The 13,025-nt window shown below is 34.9% G+C and overlaps 2 protein-coding genes and 1 long non-coding RNA gene across 3 annotated transcripts; 1 reads left to right on the top strand and 2 right to left on the bottom strand.

The window, feature by feature from the left end:
- The first annotated feature begins 3,474 nt into the window (after window positions 1-3,474).
- On the top strand, window positions 3,475-5,884 carry LOC122197185 (uncharacterized). The gene is made up of 5 exons (XM_042900712.2): window positions 3,475-3,708; window positions 4,086-4,177; window positions 4,256-4,760; window positions 5,060-5,418; window positions 5,577-5,884. The coding sequence occupies exons 2-5, from the start codon at window positions 4,113-4,115 to the stop codon at window positions 5,683-5,685; spliced, it is 1,038 nt and encodes a 345-aa protein (XP_042756646.2). The 5' UTR covers window positions 3,475-3,708; window positions 4,086-4,112; the 3' UTR covers window positions 5,686-5,884.
- A 1,023-nt stretch (window positions 5,885-6,907) lies between these two features.
- On the bottom strand, window positions 6,908-8,925 carry LOC122197112 (uncharacterized). Its single transcript, XR_006189883.1, has 2 exons — window positions 8,544-8,925; window positions 6,908-7,156 (listed from the first exon to the last, which is right to left on the bottom strand). It is a non-coding gene; the product is annotated as an uncharacterized LOC122197112 (long non-coding RNA).
- A 734-nt stretch (window positions 8,926-9,659) lies between these two features.
- LOC111911452 (uncharacterized) lies at window positions 9,660-12,021 on the bottom strand. Its single transcript, XM_052769907.1, has 3 exons — window positions 11,908-12,021; window positions 11,776-11,840; window positions 9,660-9,932 (listed from the first exon to the last, which is right to left on the bottom strand). Exons 1-3 carry the CDS (start codon window positions 12,014-12,016, stop codon window positions 9,660-9,662), a joined length of 447 nt encoding a protein of 148 aa, XP_052625867.1. The 5' UTR covers window positions 12,017-12,021.
- Window positions 12,022-13,025: the final 1,004 nt, after the last annotated feature.

Genomic DNA, 13,025 nt, shown 5'->3' with positions numbered 1-13,025 from the left:
TGTTTTGTTGCGACGATGACTAGTTGTTTGGATATTTGGTAAGTTTTAGGCTTGCTATACACCACAGTCACTCACAAGCACATGTTGGCCGTGTCTCGAATGAATATAGTTGATCAGGCTATATTGACCCTAGACACGACTACATAACTGCCCAGGTCTAACCGCAGTGCCCAACACCCAATTACTTATGTTTTGTTCTACTCATGGTTACGGTTTCTGGCGTTTAGGTATTCTTGTATACTTTTGAAAAATACTTGTATTTTAAAGTATACTTTTAGTTCCGAGCGCTTCGACCCCTTAATGTTTATAGTTATATACCATGTAAGGTTCGGTATACTTAGTTCATTATAAACAAGGGCCCTGATACCAATCTGTCACACCCCGAAACCGATGGCGGAAACGTTCCGGGGCGGAGGATGTCATGCGTAGTATCACAACCAATGTACATAGCAAGCATAGTAAACACAACCATTACATTACATAAGAACATTTACATTTGTTTGTAGTAAGGAAATACATGTTTTATATATATACATCAGTTTGAACAAAAATATAGACGAGACTTCTATATGCATCGTCTTCTCCAAAAGTAAGCGAGATACCTGTCTAATGGGAACCTGAGAATACAAGCAGTTTTAGAAATATCAGCATAAAGATGGTGAGTTCATAAGCGATTTGTTTCTGGTAAAAGAATAAGTTTCCTTTGGTTTTATGAAAAGTTGTTTCCCAATAAAATCCCATATTTTCTTATATAAGTAGTTTGGTTATTCATTTGTTAAACAGCCTGTTCAAGAAAAGTTAAGTTATCCCATGAAAAACCCTTATTTTCCTTAAAAGTTGGTGGTTGGTTATCGATCCGGAATGAAGTGTACAAGTATCTACCATACTTGTATCGTTAAGTGAATTTTCCCTGAAAGTTTGGTTATCCTTGAAAAGTACATTAGTTTTAACACGTATATAAAACTAATTAGTAGGTTGTGAACTATTACCTAAGGGTATTACTGATACCCTCTAGTAATCAAAACAGTTATTACTTTTAGGTTAGTTCACTAGATTCATTATTACTTAAAAGTAAATCTCCATTATCTAAGTTGCGAGTTCTATAACCATACAATAAACTAGATATGGCACATAACGGGGCCAATATCGTTTTATGACTTTGTCACCCGTAGACCTGTCGGTCCCACTGTAGCTAGCAGCAAGGTGTGGGATAGTCAGTCCCGTATAGATCTATACACAGAAGTCACGTTCTCCCTCCAGGAGATTCTAGTTACAGGGGTAGTCCTACACTCTCGTACCCGTGGAGTGTTACCAAGGACGTGTCTCCAGTCTTAAGAATAACGAATTTACAAGTAATAATATGGAAAATCCTGTTTTATGAATGGCATGAAATCCCTTGTAAAATATAAAATATAACATTTTATGATAAGATTTACAAGTTCCTCTATTTTAGTTTTGAAAACTAAATCAACAGTTATTTTCATAGTCGGTTGGTGAAACGGTTTCCTATTAAAAGCATGTTGAACATGTAAACATTTCATACGAAATAAAAGGTTTTGAGTACAAGTACCCTTGTACTTTTTCTTGTATTCCCCCCTTGAAAACATGAAAAACACGGAAAATGTGTAGGGGTATGAACTCACCAGACGAGGATGTGTCGGGTAGGACTCTAGGTGTCAATTTAAGGCTTGAACACACGCGAGGATCCTATGTAACAAGAAGTGATACATAATTGTATCTAATTAGACATTGAACCACTAACTAAGTAAGATAATAAACTCCTATGCGTGAAAACATCTTATCTCAAGTATTGGAAGTGATACGGGTTGCATCTAAGGAGTGTAGGGCCTTAATAAGGAGTTTACTCCTCAAGTGTAAACCCTTAGGGGTGTTTACGGCCCAAAGACCATATCCCCCATGAGTTTACGGCCGTAAAATTATGGGTGGGGTGTTTTTGGGTGTTCAATCATCTTATATTGCACAAGGGAAGGTTCTACGGTTGAATCAAAGGCTTAGGAAGTGATCGGGACTTGAAATGACCTTGGAAATGGGGTTTACGGTTCTTGAAGGACCCTTGGTGAGTTTACTGCCGTAAACACATGGGTTTACGGCTGTAAACTTATGTGTGGCTCATTTTTGAATGATTTGGTGCATCACATGAAGGGATACAAGGTTCTAGGCACTTATGCAAGCTTTTGGAGGTGTTTAAGGGCATTTTAACACCTTAAAAAGGTGTTTACGGTTCATGAATGTTCATGGACCGTAAACTCATGTTTACTCCCATAAAGACATGATTTTGGGGTTCTAAGTTCATTCATGCAAGTTCCTAAGTCATAGCTATGCATTAGAAGTGGTTTGAAAGGGTTTTGGGGCTTCAAAAACCCCTTATGGGAGTTTACGGTTTTGGGAGGTGTTCCCCAACCGTAAACACAAGTTTTTGGGGGTTTTGAATGATTCAATCACGAATTTGCATGCATACCAAGCTAAACAACAAGCTAGGAAGGATTACTTACGATTTTGGAGCTTGAATGGGGCGTTTCTTGACCAAAACCGACTTGTAGAGAGAGAGTAGAGAGAGAAAGTTATAAGGAGGTGTGAAAAGGCTCAAATGAAGGCCACTCAACCCTTATATAGGGTTTGAGTTTGTGGCCAGGTGGGGATCCACCCAAAACCGACGTTAAACGGAGTTTATGGTTGTACCCGATTAAATGGTCGTAACCCGACTTGGTCGTAACTAAAAACTTTTCAAGGGATATCGAAGGTGTTTCACGTGTTCTTATTTCGTTCCGACACTTAAGAAATCATAATAAAAATCTTAATTGATTTTCCTAACTCAAAAGTTAACGGAAAATTTCAATAAAAATAAATTTTATTAACGGAAATGGGTTACAGTGACGGAATAATTTTCGGGTTGTCACATTTGACATACACAAACTCGCCCATATATATATATATATATATATATATATATATATATATATATATATATATATATATATATATATATATATATATATATATATATATATATATATATATATATATATATTACTCTTAAATTCACCTATGTTTCGTACCAGACTTCAACCTTTAACTTCAAAAAAAAAAGAACAACACTTGATACCGCTAGGCTAGAAGCCTTTTGATTCACCCCAATCAACTTAAACAATTTCCAAAACCACATAGGTTAGCCATTCTTTGTTTAATGTGGAGATTCGAAAATGCGATGAAAGAGGGGACACTATTATCTTTATTTTGTTTATTTTATAATTAATTCTAGTCTTCCGTAGTCGTGGAGCTCATCATATATTATATATTGTATATGTATATGTGCACACATTTAATAATTAGGTTTTCCAATGTTGACCTTTGATAAGTTGGTAGAGTTGAATGTTTTACCCTCTTATTCTTCACATTCTATAGACATATACAGACATATATTCATTCACGCATACATACAAATAACTCGTAAAAACTAAGTTATAAGACAACATTCTTGTTGTTGAATATCTAATAATTTTGGCGTTTGATTTGTGCATTTTGTATATTATATGTGCCAATGGGTGAAGGAATACAAAATAGATTTTGGGAATAGATATTCACAGCAGCACCATGTTAGGAACAGATTATTGTTATTCTACAGACGCAAAACCATAGTTTTTTTTTTCTTTTTCAGAAGGAAAAGCAGAGGCAGATTATAGATTGGAGGTAATGAAACTGCATATTTGTGTTTTGTATATATTTACATTAATCTCCATTGTTGTATTGTTTGATTGGGTGATTATCTATGGGATTTAGTTTAAGTTTTATGATAAACATCTAACATTTTTGGAGATATGAAATTTTTAGGATGTGCTTAGAGTTTAATGATGTAAACGCTATTAGTGCAGTGCTTCAATAAACATGGAAGGGTAACTGGTTGAATAGTTAAAGTAGAGTTGTTCAATAAATTAACAAGGGTAACTTGTAGAATAATTATAAGCACCAATGCCATTTTCTGTGTTGTATAATTGTGTAATTTTTTGATGAATACTTAACATTCGCATGACATCCAATAATTAAGTCTATGTGTTTTATGTTTGTAGGTGTCATCTCCAATTGCAAGGTAGATAATGTCTGCCTCACAGCTCCTACGAATCCTTCAAACCCTTCCAGCTGGCGCTGATAATGAAATCTGGTAACATTAACCTTTTTTTACTGTTAGATTGTAGTGTATATGCACATTTCTAATTCTGGCGTGATTTGAATTCAACAGTGCTATCGATACAGATGAACCGGAGGCAAACACAATTAGGATCTCTAGGTGTACAAATCCCTTTTTATGTGACGAAGAAAACAAAAACTCCAACTTCTGGAACAACCCAGAACTCGAAAGTTCAACTTTTGAGAACGATTTTACTAATAATCAAGAACATAAGACCACTGGATTTTACAATATTGATAAAAATGCAGTAGAATGTGAGTTACCGGAGTTGATGGTATGTTATCAAGAGAGTGATTTTCAAGTTAAGGATATCTGCATTGATGAAGGTATACCTCATGAAGAAACTATTGCGTGCGACTCCCTTTCTGTCAGTGAAGATGGTGATGACATGATTGAAGCCAGTCTTGATCCCGAATTTTTTAACCATCAATGGTTGAGACCTTCATATATTACAGATTGTCAAGAAAAAATGAATTTAAGTACAAATTTAGAGCATGATGTCTCCACAGAGTCCTCCAATATTTCTGCAGATGATGTCGATCACCAAACTCTTCAGGTGTGTATTTTATGTACTAGATATTACATTCAAGTTTAGTTAGGTGGAAAAGACTTGGATGGGAAAACTGCAAATTTTATGACATTGACATTTATGGAAGTACACCTGAGTAGGAAATGAAAAAAAATATAGTATGTGAATTTGTCCCATCGGAAAGTACAACACTATTGATCTCTGGTATGTATAAAAGAGTCCTTATCATAAAAAATAACCATAAAAAAGCTTGCAATTTCCCATCTATTCGTTTCTCTTATAACCAACATAGTTTTAAAGAGTATTTTTAATCATTTAAATTACAGGAATCTGAAGCTGGAAAAGTATTGAACGATAGCGAGATGGAAGGAAGTGTTGCTTTTCATTTTGACACCAACAAACCAGCAGCATATAATAGTGAGCACTATGGGGGAATGAATTCTGAGACGATGTATGCACTTCCTTTAGAGACGCCAAGTACTGCTGTCAACCATAACCACCGTGATGTGGCAGTCGTAGTTGCCAATCATGAAACACGATACGCTGGAGAGTCGAGTTTCTCCATGGCAGGTGTAATTACAGAACTTATCTCCTGCTCCAGACCTATAACATTTTCAAGTGGCATCTCCATATCTAATCGATCAGATAGCAGTGCAACAAGCACCAGATCCTTCGCCTTCCCCACGTAATACTACTTAACTAGAACTCCATTAGCAAGCCATGAGTACGTTGCTATGCATTTTAGCAACGGATATTGTGCATTGCAAAAACATATATATACCACTTTCTTTTTTCTTTATTATTTACAGGGTTTGTAGCTTACAGTACTTGATTGTGGTGCAGACTGGAGGCCGAATATAGTAGCAGCCCAGTAAGAATGGGAAAAGCAGAGAGAAGAAGATTGCGGAAACAGAAAGGATGGGGACAGGGTATCATCTGCTGTAAATTCTAAATTAAGGCGCACAGATTCAATAAATTTTTAAATTTATCTTCGTTTTGATTTTCGTTTCTTCTTGTGGATATGTACAACCATTTTAAATGCGTATTGGTTTGTCAACTTTTGACGGGCTACTTTTAACGTTTCTAATTCTACACTAAACCACTAGTAACTTATTGCGTAAACTATGCATTCTATGGGTATTCGTAATTAAATCGAGTCAGCCGTATTGTATATCCTATAGGTTTTTCTCATTGTTTAAAGTTTTATTAAAACTGAATAAAATATATCTAAGTTTAATACTCCCTCCGTCCCATTTTAATAGTCCATATTTCCTTTTTGGTTTGTCCCAAAATAATTGTCTATTTCTAAAAATAAATATGTCTTTTATTATAATACCCCTCATTATTAGTTAAATTACCATAGAATTAAATGCAACTACCATAGAATTAAATGCAACTGAAAGGTAAGATTGTCATTTCCTTTAATAAAGTTAATGATAATTAATGTTTTCTTAAACTGTGTGTTTTTTGTCTGTGGATTATTATTTTGGGATGGAGGGAGTAAGTAACTAGCGAAGAATCCCTGCTTTGCGGGGTTACATACACCAAAGAAATGCCTAAAATGGGGCCATTCTGATCAGTGACTTTAGTTCTTCAACTCGATGGACTGTGTTTAATCGCCATAAATTCGGTTCTGATTGTCCTTTTGCATTATCTTCTTTGGTTACAATCGCAGCCTTGTCTAGGAATCTGAAATGAATAATCATAAAATAATCATTTACTTACATTCAAATGAATCGAGTTATTGAGTTTGTCCACAAAATTTGGAGTTTCACTTTTGTAGTCACACTTTGACTCAAAAAGTCAAAATGCCATTTCTTTCTTGAAACTTTAGAAAAGAGAAAAATGTAGGAGCAACATGTGAGACATGCTTATCAATGGGCTAACAAAAGAGATCCTTACATAAGGTTTTGTGTTAATCCATATTATATCCCTAACATTGTTCATAAAGGTTTTGTGTTAATCCATATTATATCCCTAACATTGTTCATAAAGACTTGATAATCAACAGATAGAATTGTGATTACAAAAACATAAAGTTGCATAATACCCATCGATCTAATTAAATGAAATTAAAATTGAATATTAAAAATATAAACTATGGAAAATATATATGATTTTCTTGCTCTTGATGGCAGAGAGGAACAACTAAAGAAAAAAAATCTTGTAGGACCTGAATAAGAAGAAATATTAATTTAAGATATATAATATACATTCATTATAAACTATGGTGGAACGAACCATTCCAATGCTTTTCTAAATCCATTATGCAGAAAACTAACTAAATTTACTTGTATGTCCCATCTTCTGAACGTGTACACCAGCAACATAGCCGCATCTGTTGTCCGACAAACTCAAGTGCGAATTCCATTCACCTTAACAAAAGTTCATTTTATGTCTTTTTTCCATCAATTTAAGCAAATCTGCACAAATTAGAGAAATAAGCATACACTCAAAGTCATAGTCATATGTCCAGATACTCACTAAAGCCCAAGAAACCAAAATCCCATATAGCATTCCAAAGAAATAAAAAAACATCAAAACTTATGTGCATATTGCATCCTCAAATCAAACAGAAAGACAAAGAAACAAAGAAGCAACAATGGGTAATTGCTCTTATGATTAACATTATCATCATTGATCTCTTCTAATTAGAATACTCTAAAACAATGTAAACAACAAAATTTAAGGAGTAAATGACATCAACAGATTGTAGATATGACAATATTACCCTCGTGGTCTTGTGGGTTAATAAAACCATATTCTTATTCCTAAATGTGTGGAAAAATTAGAGAATTACCAGCTTTATAAGGTGGCCTAAATTTGGAAGGATTGTGGTCTTCTAACAGAAGAGAAAAACAAAACAAAATAAAAGCATATGAAAAATAAATTAGGTGATACCACACAAAAATGAATCCAAAATTAATTATTTAATAGAAACTCTACCTTTGACAAATAAAATATCTAAGAAATTGTTGATGATTTTTAAGTGTACCAGTTCCTCTTCCATCGTACAAAATAATTACATAAAAAACTGGATAACCTTTGACTGTAGTGCCAAAACACATTTATCAGAAGACAAATCAAAGAAGATTGAACATACCATGGATTTTTTTGTTTTCTATATTAAAACATAATTCACCAATTGAGCCTGTAAAAGCATTTTAAGCAAACAATATCACTAACAATAACAAAGAATCTATGTTTAGTTGAGAAAGAGTATAACAAATACTTTCACAAACAATTGATACTGAATATAGGTTTTGATTAATCCTAATTAACTGTTAACTTCTTATAAAATTTAAAAAAAAAAAAAAAAAAACATGGATGTACAGTTCTCCACAAGTATATCAATCTTTATTGCTTGGTTTCTTCTTTACACTCGTTCTGTGTTGTTATCACAAAAAAATCCCAACAAAGACCTTTTGCAAACTTACACATAAAATCCCATTTTTTTAAAATTATCTTTATTTCAAATAGAAACGGATTTGTTAGCAATTGTTGAGGTAAAAACAACAGTTCGACCTCTATCAAGTGTACACCGTTTCTGCCAAGTAACCAAAAAGGAAAATTTTAAAAACCTGGTTGTAGCATTTCATCGAGTACTATGAGTGCATTGTGAAACTTGTTATCAAATATCAACGTAAGCGGGCATGTATAATTGAATCTTATTGTTGGGATATGACAGAGGCAAGTAAAGTGGCCCAGATTAATGTCTCCGCACAAGAACGCCACAATCACAAAATCGTTTTTTGGTCTACATTTTAAGAGAAACAACGCAGAGTATGTTAAAGGGTGTTTTTTTTTTACCTGAGTAAGAAAAGTGGAAGACATAACTGAAATTTCAGATATGCAATGAAGTCATTCGTCACTGGGCCGACCATACCATCACCGTCAACATATGTTTGTATCGAAAAACCGAAGATGTAGAATGCCTTTAAGTTCTAGTCGGTGGATTAAAGAGAAACCAAACAAAGGAAAAAAAAAAAAGAAAACATTCCAAATCATAGAAAAGGAACATACCAAACAAACGGTGAAATCAGAAAAGATGAAAAGTCGAGATTCCGATCAGGCCTTTGTAGAAGACGGGAGCGGGGGAGCGACGGTAAACCCAAAAAGCTTTGATCAATTGATCACGGGCTGAAATGATTGACTGAAATTGGAAACCTATGATATTTGGAAGAAAATGATTCTATTTCTACGACACCGACGACTCCGAGGAGGTGGTGTTTGTTTTAAATGTCTTTTGCTATTTTTCGAAAAGAAGACTTTATACAAAAAAGTCTTAATACAAAAACATCGTTTGTTTTTTAATTAGAATGAACTAAGACTTAAGAGATCTTGTAAAAAAAGGAGATTAATTAATCATATTTTTTTTTCATATTAAAATACGAATAATTCACGTTGGTTTTTAATAAATTGAAAAACCTATCCATTTAATAATATTTACGAACAATTTAATAGATTTATAGTATTTTGTAAGAAAATATTAGAAAATATAAAAAAGCAACGTAAAAATACACATTAGATTTTTTCTTAATAAGAATTGTATACTTACACGTTGCCACCCGATTTACATTAATTTTCATTATTCAAAAACAAAACCAATCTTTGAAATTAATGTTGAAACAACCAAAGCTCAAATGCTAAAAACTCAGCATCTCATACATTACTAATATATTAAAATTTATATTTGACTTAAACTTTGCCAATATTTGACTCAAACTTTGCCAATAAAAATTTCATACAATTTCAAACATATAATATTTTTTAAAACATTAGATAAACTATATATATTTCGACTCAAACCGGAAGGCCGTTTACTTATTAAAGTTGATATTTTTAAAAACATAAAGGATTGTTTTGATGATTGTCTTACAATATTAAAACTAAATTCACAAAACTAACATATTTTTATGAAATCATTCATTCTACACGCATTAACTGGTCAGCAATTTGATCTCGTAGATGAACCATATATTCCCGGTCTCTTGCACTTCCGTGTGGTTGTACCTCATCCACGTCATCCTCCTCCTCATCATCGTCATCTTGTACATTGTTGCTTTGAAGTGATATATCGACTTGATTATATTGAGAAAAATACTCATCACTTAATCCCTCTTTTATTATATAATTATGAAGCGCAAAACATGTAATGACGATGTTTCTTTGTGTAACCAATGGAAACGGAGTCATTCTCTTCAATATAGGGAAACGTGATTTCAAGAGACCAAAAGCACGTTCAATGACATTTCGAAGTTTTGCATGTGATTGATTAAATTTTTCTTTGTTCGTGTAACACCGTAAATTTCAAAATAAATTTTCACAATTTATAAAAACATTTACCATTAACTTTTCATAAAAACATCAAGTTTAAATCTCAATTCACATCATACAAAACCCCAAGATCACAAGTATAGCAAAATCCCCTGTGTGTGTACGGATCAAGCCGACGCCTTCCCACGGTCATCGCTAGTACCTGAAACAACAACACTAACACTGTAAGCACGAAACTTAGTGAGTTCCCTAAAATACCACACATAAGGCACATATTAGCCACTCGAGGCTATAACTCTATGGGTCCGTGCACCCAGACTCTGTGAACCCTCAGGTTCTAACTCTAGGAACCTTCCGGTTCCAACTCTGTAAACATGCACAGCATAAATCACATAGAAATAATGCAGTACAACATATAGCATACATAACATACAAATACTCTGTCACATAACTCTTGTTACCTATTCAAGGTAAAGTATAGTGAGAAGACTCACCTCGCGTATCTCGGTATCTCACGAATCCTGGAAATCCCTCGTGCTCAATACTCCGAGCTCTAATCCTCCTATAACATCACATGACTCTAATTAACACTTTTTATCTCTAAGGTTGACTATCCCTAAGAAGTCAACACAGGTCAACTCTGGTCAATGGTCAACGGTCAACTTTGACCGGACTCGGCGAGTGCACAAGGGCAACTCGGCGAGTCTAGACATTTTCACCAACTCTCTAGGATTCCCTTTTTACACGTCGAGTACTCTCCCTGACTCGACGAGTTCCACCTGGCAGAATCGCGGGGCCACCCCGACTCAACTCGCCGAGTTCCAAGAACAACTCGACGAGTCCCAGCTCGACTCAGTCCACTGACCACCCTTCTTAACTCGCCCTGACTCACTGAGTCAACCCATGACTCGACTGGACCACTCCCTGGCCGATCTAAGGGCAATCTTCAAGCTACTCGCCGAGTCTGCTCATCGGACTCGGCGAGTCCATACCATGCAAACACTCAAACTCGCTTCTAAGGTCAGATCTGTTCCATCAATTCATAGATCTGGCCTTCCTCGACTGTTTCACCACGTAAAGCCCCTATCTTGGTGTACATACAACCTCTATATGACCATATATGAAGAATTATCAACAAATACCACAAATCAAGGTCATAACCTCCATTGTTCTTTATAAAGCTTGATGAATGAGGCTCTCTGGACCTCTATGGATCCAGATCCAAAGCCCCATCACTAGCAAGGGACTATTTGGCCATCCAATCAACCCAACAAAGGTCACAAGAAACCCTAAAACCCAACATACTTCACAAAATAGAAGATGAGCCGAAATCATACCTTTAGATCGAAGATCTAAGCTTCAAATCCACAGAATAGCAACCTCCTTTGCCTCCTCTTGGCTAGAACCTCCCTCTTCTTTGCTAAACAACACACAAAGGTCAAGAAATGCTTCCTTTCTCTCTCAAATTGCTAAAGCACTCTAGGGTTTCTCTCTATGGACTGTTGGGTACAAATGACGGCCATAAGGCCCTTTAAATAGGTCCCAAACCCGAGAAATTAGGGTTTCATTAAACAGCGCGGACTCGCCGAGTCCAGACGAATCCCGCGTCCAGAATCACGACCCTACTCGGCGAGTCTGAGCTCCAACTCGCCGAGTCCCCTCTCAAAACACCAAAAATCAAAACAATAAAGGATACCTGGAAATCCGGGCTGTTACAGTTCGTTAATGCACGTCTTCGATGAAAATCTCCAAGCCAATACCGCACATTACGATAAGGAGCTATAAATCCTCGAGTGTGTGTATACGCGGCATCACAGAGGTAATACTTATCTGTAAATATAAGGAAATAATTAATTTTAAAAAAAGTAGAAATATTAAATTGAAAATGTAAACAAACCTGGTGGTGGAAATGGAAATGGTGCATCTCGATCTGTTAAAGCTTCAGATAATATTCTTGAATCATGTGCTATCCCTTCCCATCCAGCCACAACAAATGTAAAAATCATATTGAAGTCGCATATTGCCAATACATTTTGATAGCAGTCGCCTTTTCCCCTTCCTCTATACAAATGTTGTTTGTCGAGAGGGACAATAGCATGTACCAAAGTTCCATCAAGCGCACCAACCGCTCCTTTGAAAATCCTTCATAACCTCCTATTATGTCTCGGGATGTTTGGATTTGGATTAAAGGAAGTTGGTACTATTATATCTTTTGCAAACACCATCATTTTATCCAATACTTCATAAAAATACTTATGAATTGTTTGTTTTGAGTGTTGAAATCTATGTTTGATGATTACATAACGTTGATTGTGACCAATCATCATCAAAAACATCGCCATTTTCTCTTCAACCGATATATGTTTACTATCCTTTAACCAACTTTTTACTCTAAAATGTGTGCAAAGCCAAACATAAGAATCACGTGACAAACGTAAGAGTTCAATGCATTGATTATTAGTTCCTTGTAATAACTCTAATGTGAATTGATGCCCAGAAGTTTTTGAGGTATTATCTCGCATTCTTTTCAAACCTCTTCTCCAAAAAAAGCGAAGATACAAATACATAACAATTAGGAGGCGCAACTTTTTACCGTAATCCATTGTGAACCTGTTAAACCATAAACACTTGTTAAACCCTAATATGCTAAATCAAAAAACATAAACATTTGTATCATATTCAAAGCATACATTTTGTTTAAAATAAGTATATAATCCCAATACTAGCAATATTTGTGTCAAATAAGTACACAATCATTCAAATGATAGCAAAAAAACATAATGTCAAACATAAGTTCAAGAAACACATAATTTTTCAAAATGAAAGAAAAAACATAAGTTCAAGAAACACATAATTGTTCAAAATGAAAGAAAAAACATAAGCATAAAAACTACTTAAACATCCCTAATGTGGTGCCAGTCATCTTTATCCACCCTTTTAAGACCCCAGGTATCGGTGGCAATGTCATCCATGCCTCTCTCATATTCATGGACATTCCAAAAAGGTGAAAGGCTA

Source organism: Lactuca sativa, chromosome 3 (genome assembly GCF_002870075.4).
Source record: "Lactuca sativa cultivar Salinas chromosome 3, Lsat_Salinas_v11, whole genome shotgun sequence".
NCBI lineage: Eukaryota > Viridiplantae > Streptophyta > Magnoliopsida > Asterales > Asteraceae > Lactuca > Lactuca sativa.
The sequence above is the reverse complement of the archived record's forward strand: the minus strand, read 5'-3'. Positions and strand labels throughout refer to the sequence as shown.

Excerpts from the sequence above, each read along its gene's own strand:
- LOC122197185 (XM_042900712.2), top strand. The coding sequence starts at position 4,113 with ATGTCTGCCTCACAGCTCCTACGAATCCTTCAAACCCTTCCAGCTGGC. Across the intron at positions 4,178-4,255 it reads GGCGCTGATAATGAAATCTG|TGCTATCGATACAGATGAAC; the intron begins GTAACATTAACC and ends TGAATTCAACAG. Across the intron at positions 5,419-5,576 it reads AGATCCTTCGCCTTCCCCAC|ACTGGAGGCCGAATATAGTA; the intron begins GTAATACTACTT and ends ATTGTGGTGCAG.
- LOC111911452 (XM_052769907.1), bottom strand. The coding sequence starts at position 12,016 with ATGATTTTTACATTTGTTGTGGCTGGATGGGAAGGGATAGCACATGAT. Across the intron at positions 11,841-11,907 it reads ATTTCCATTTCCACCACCAG|ATAAGTATTACCTCTGTGAT; the intron begins GTTTGTTTACAT and ends TTATATTTACAG. Across the intron at positions 9,933-11,775 it reads TTATAGCTCCTTATCGTAAT|AGAATGACTCCGTTTCCATT; the intron begins GTGCGGTATTGG and ends CCTATATTGAAG.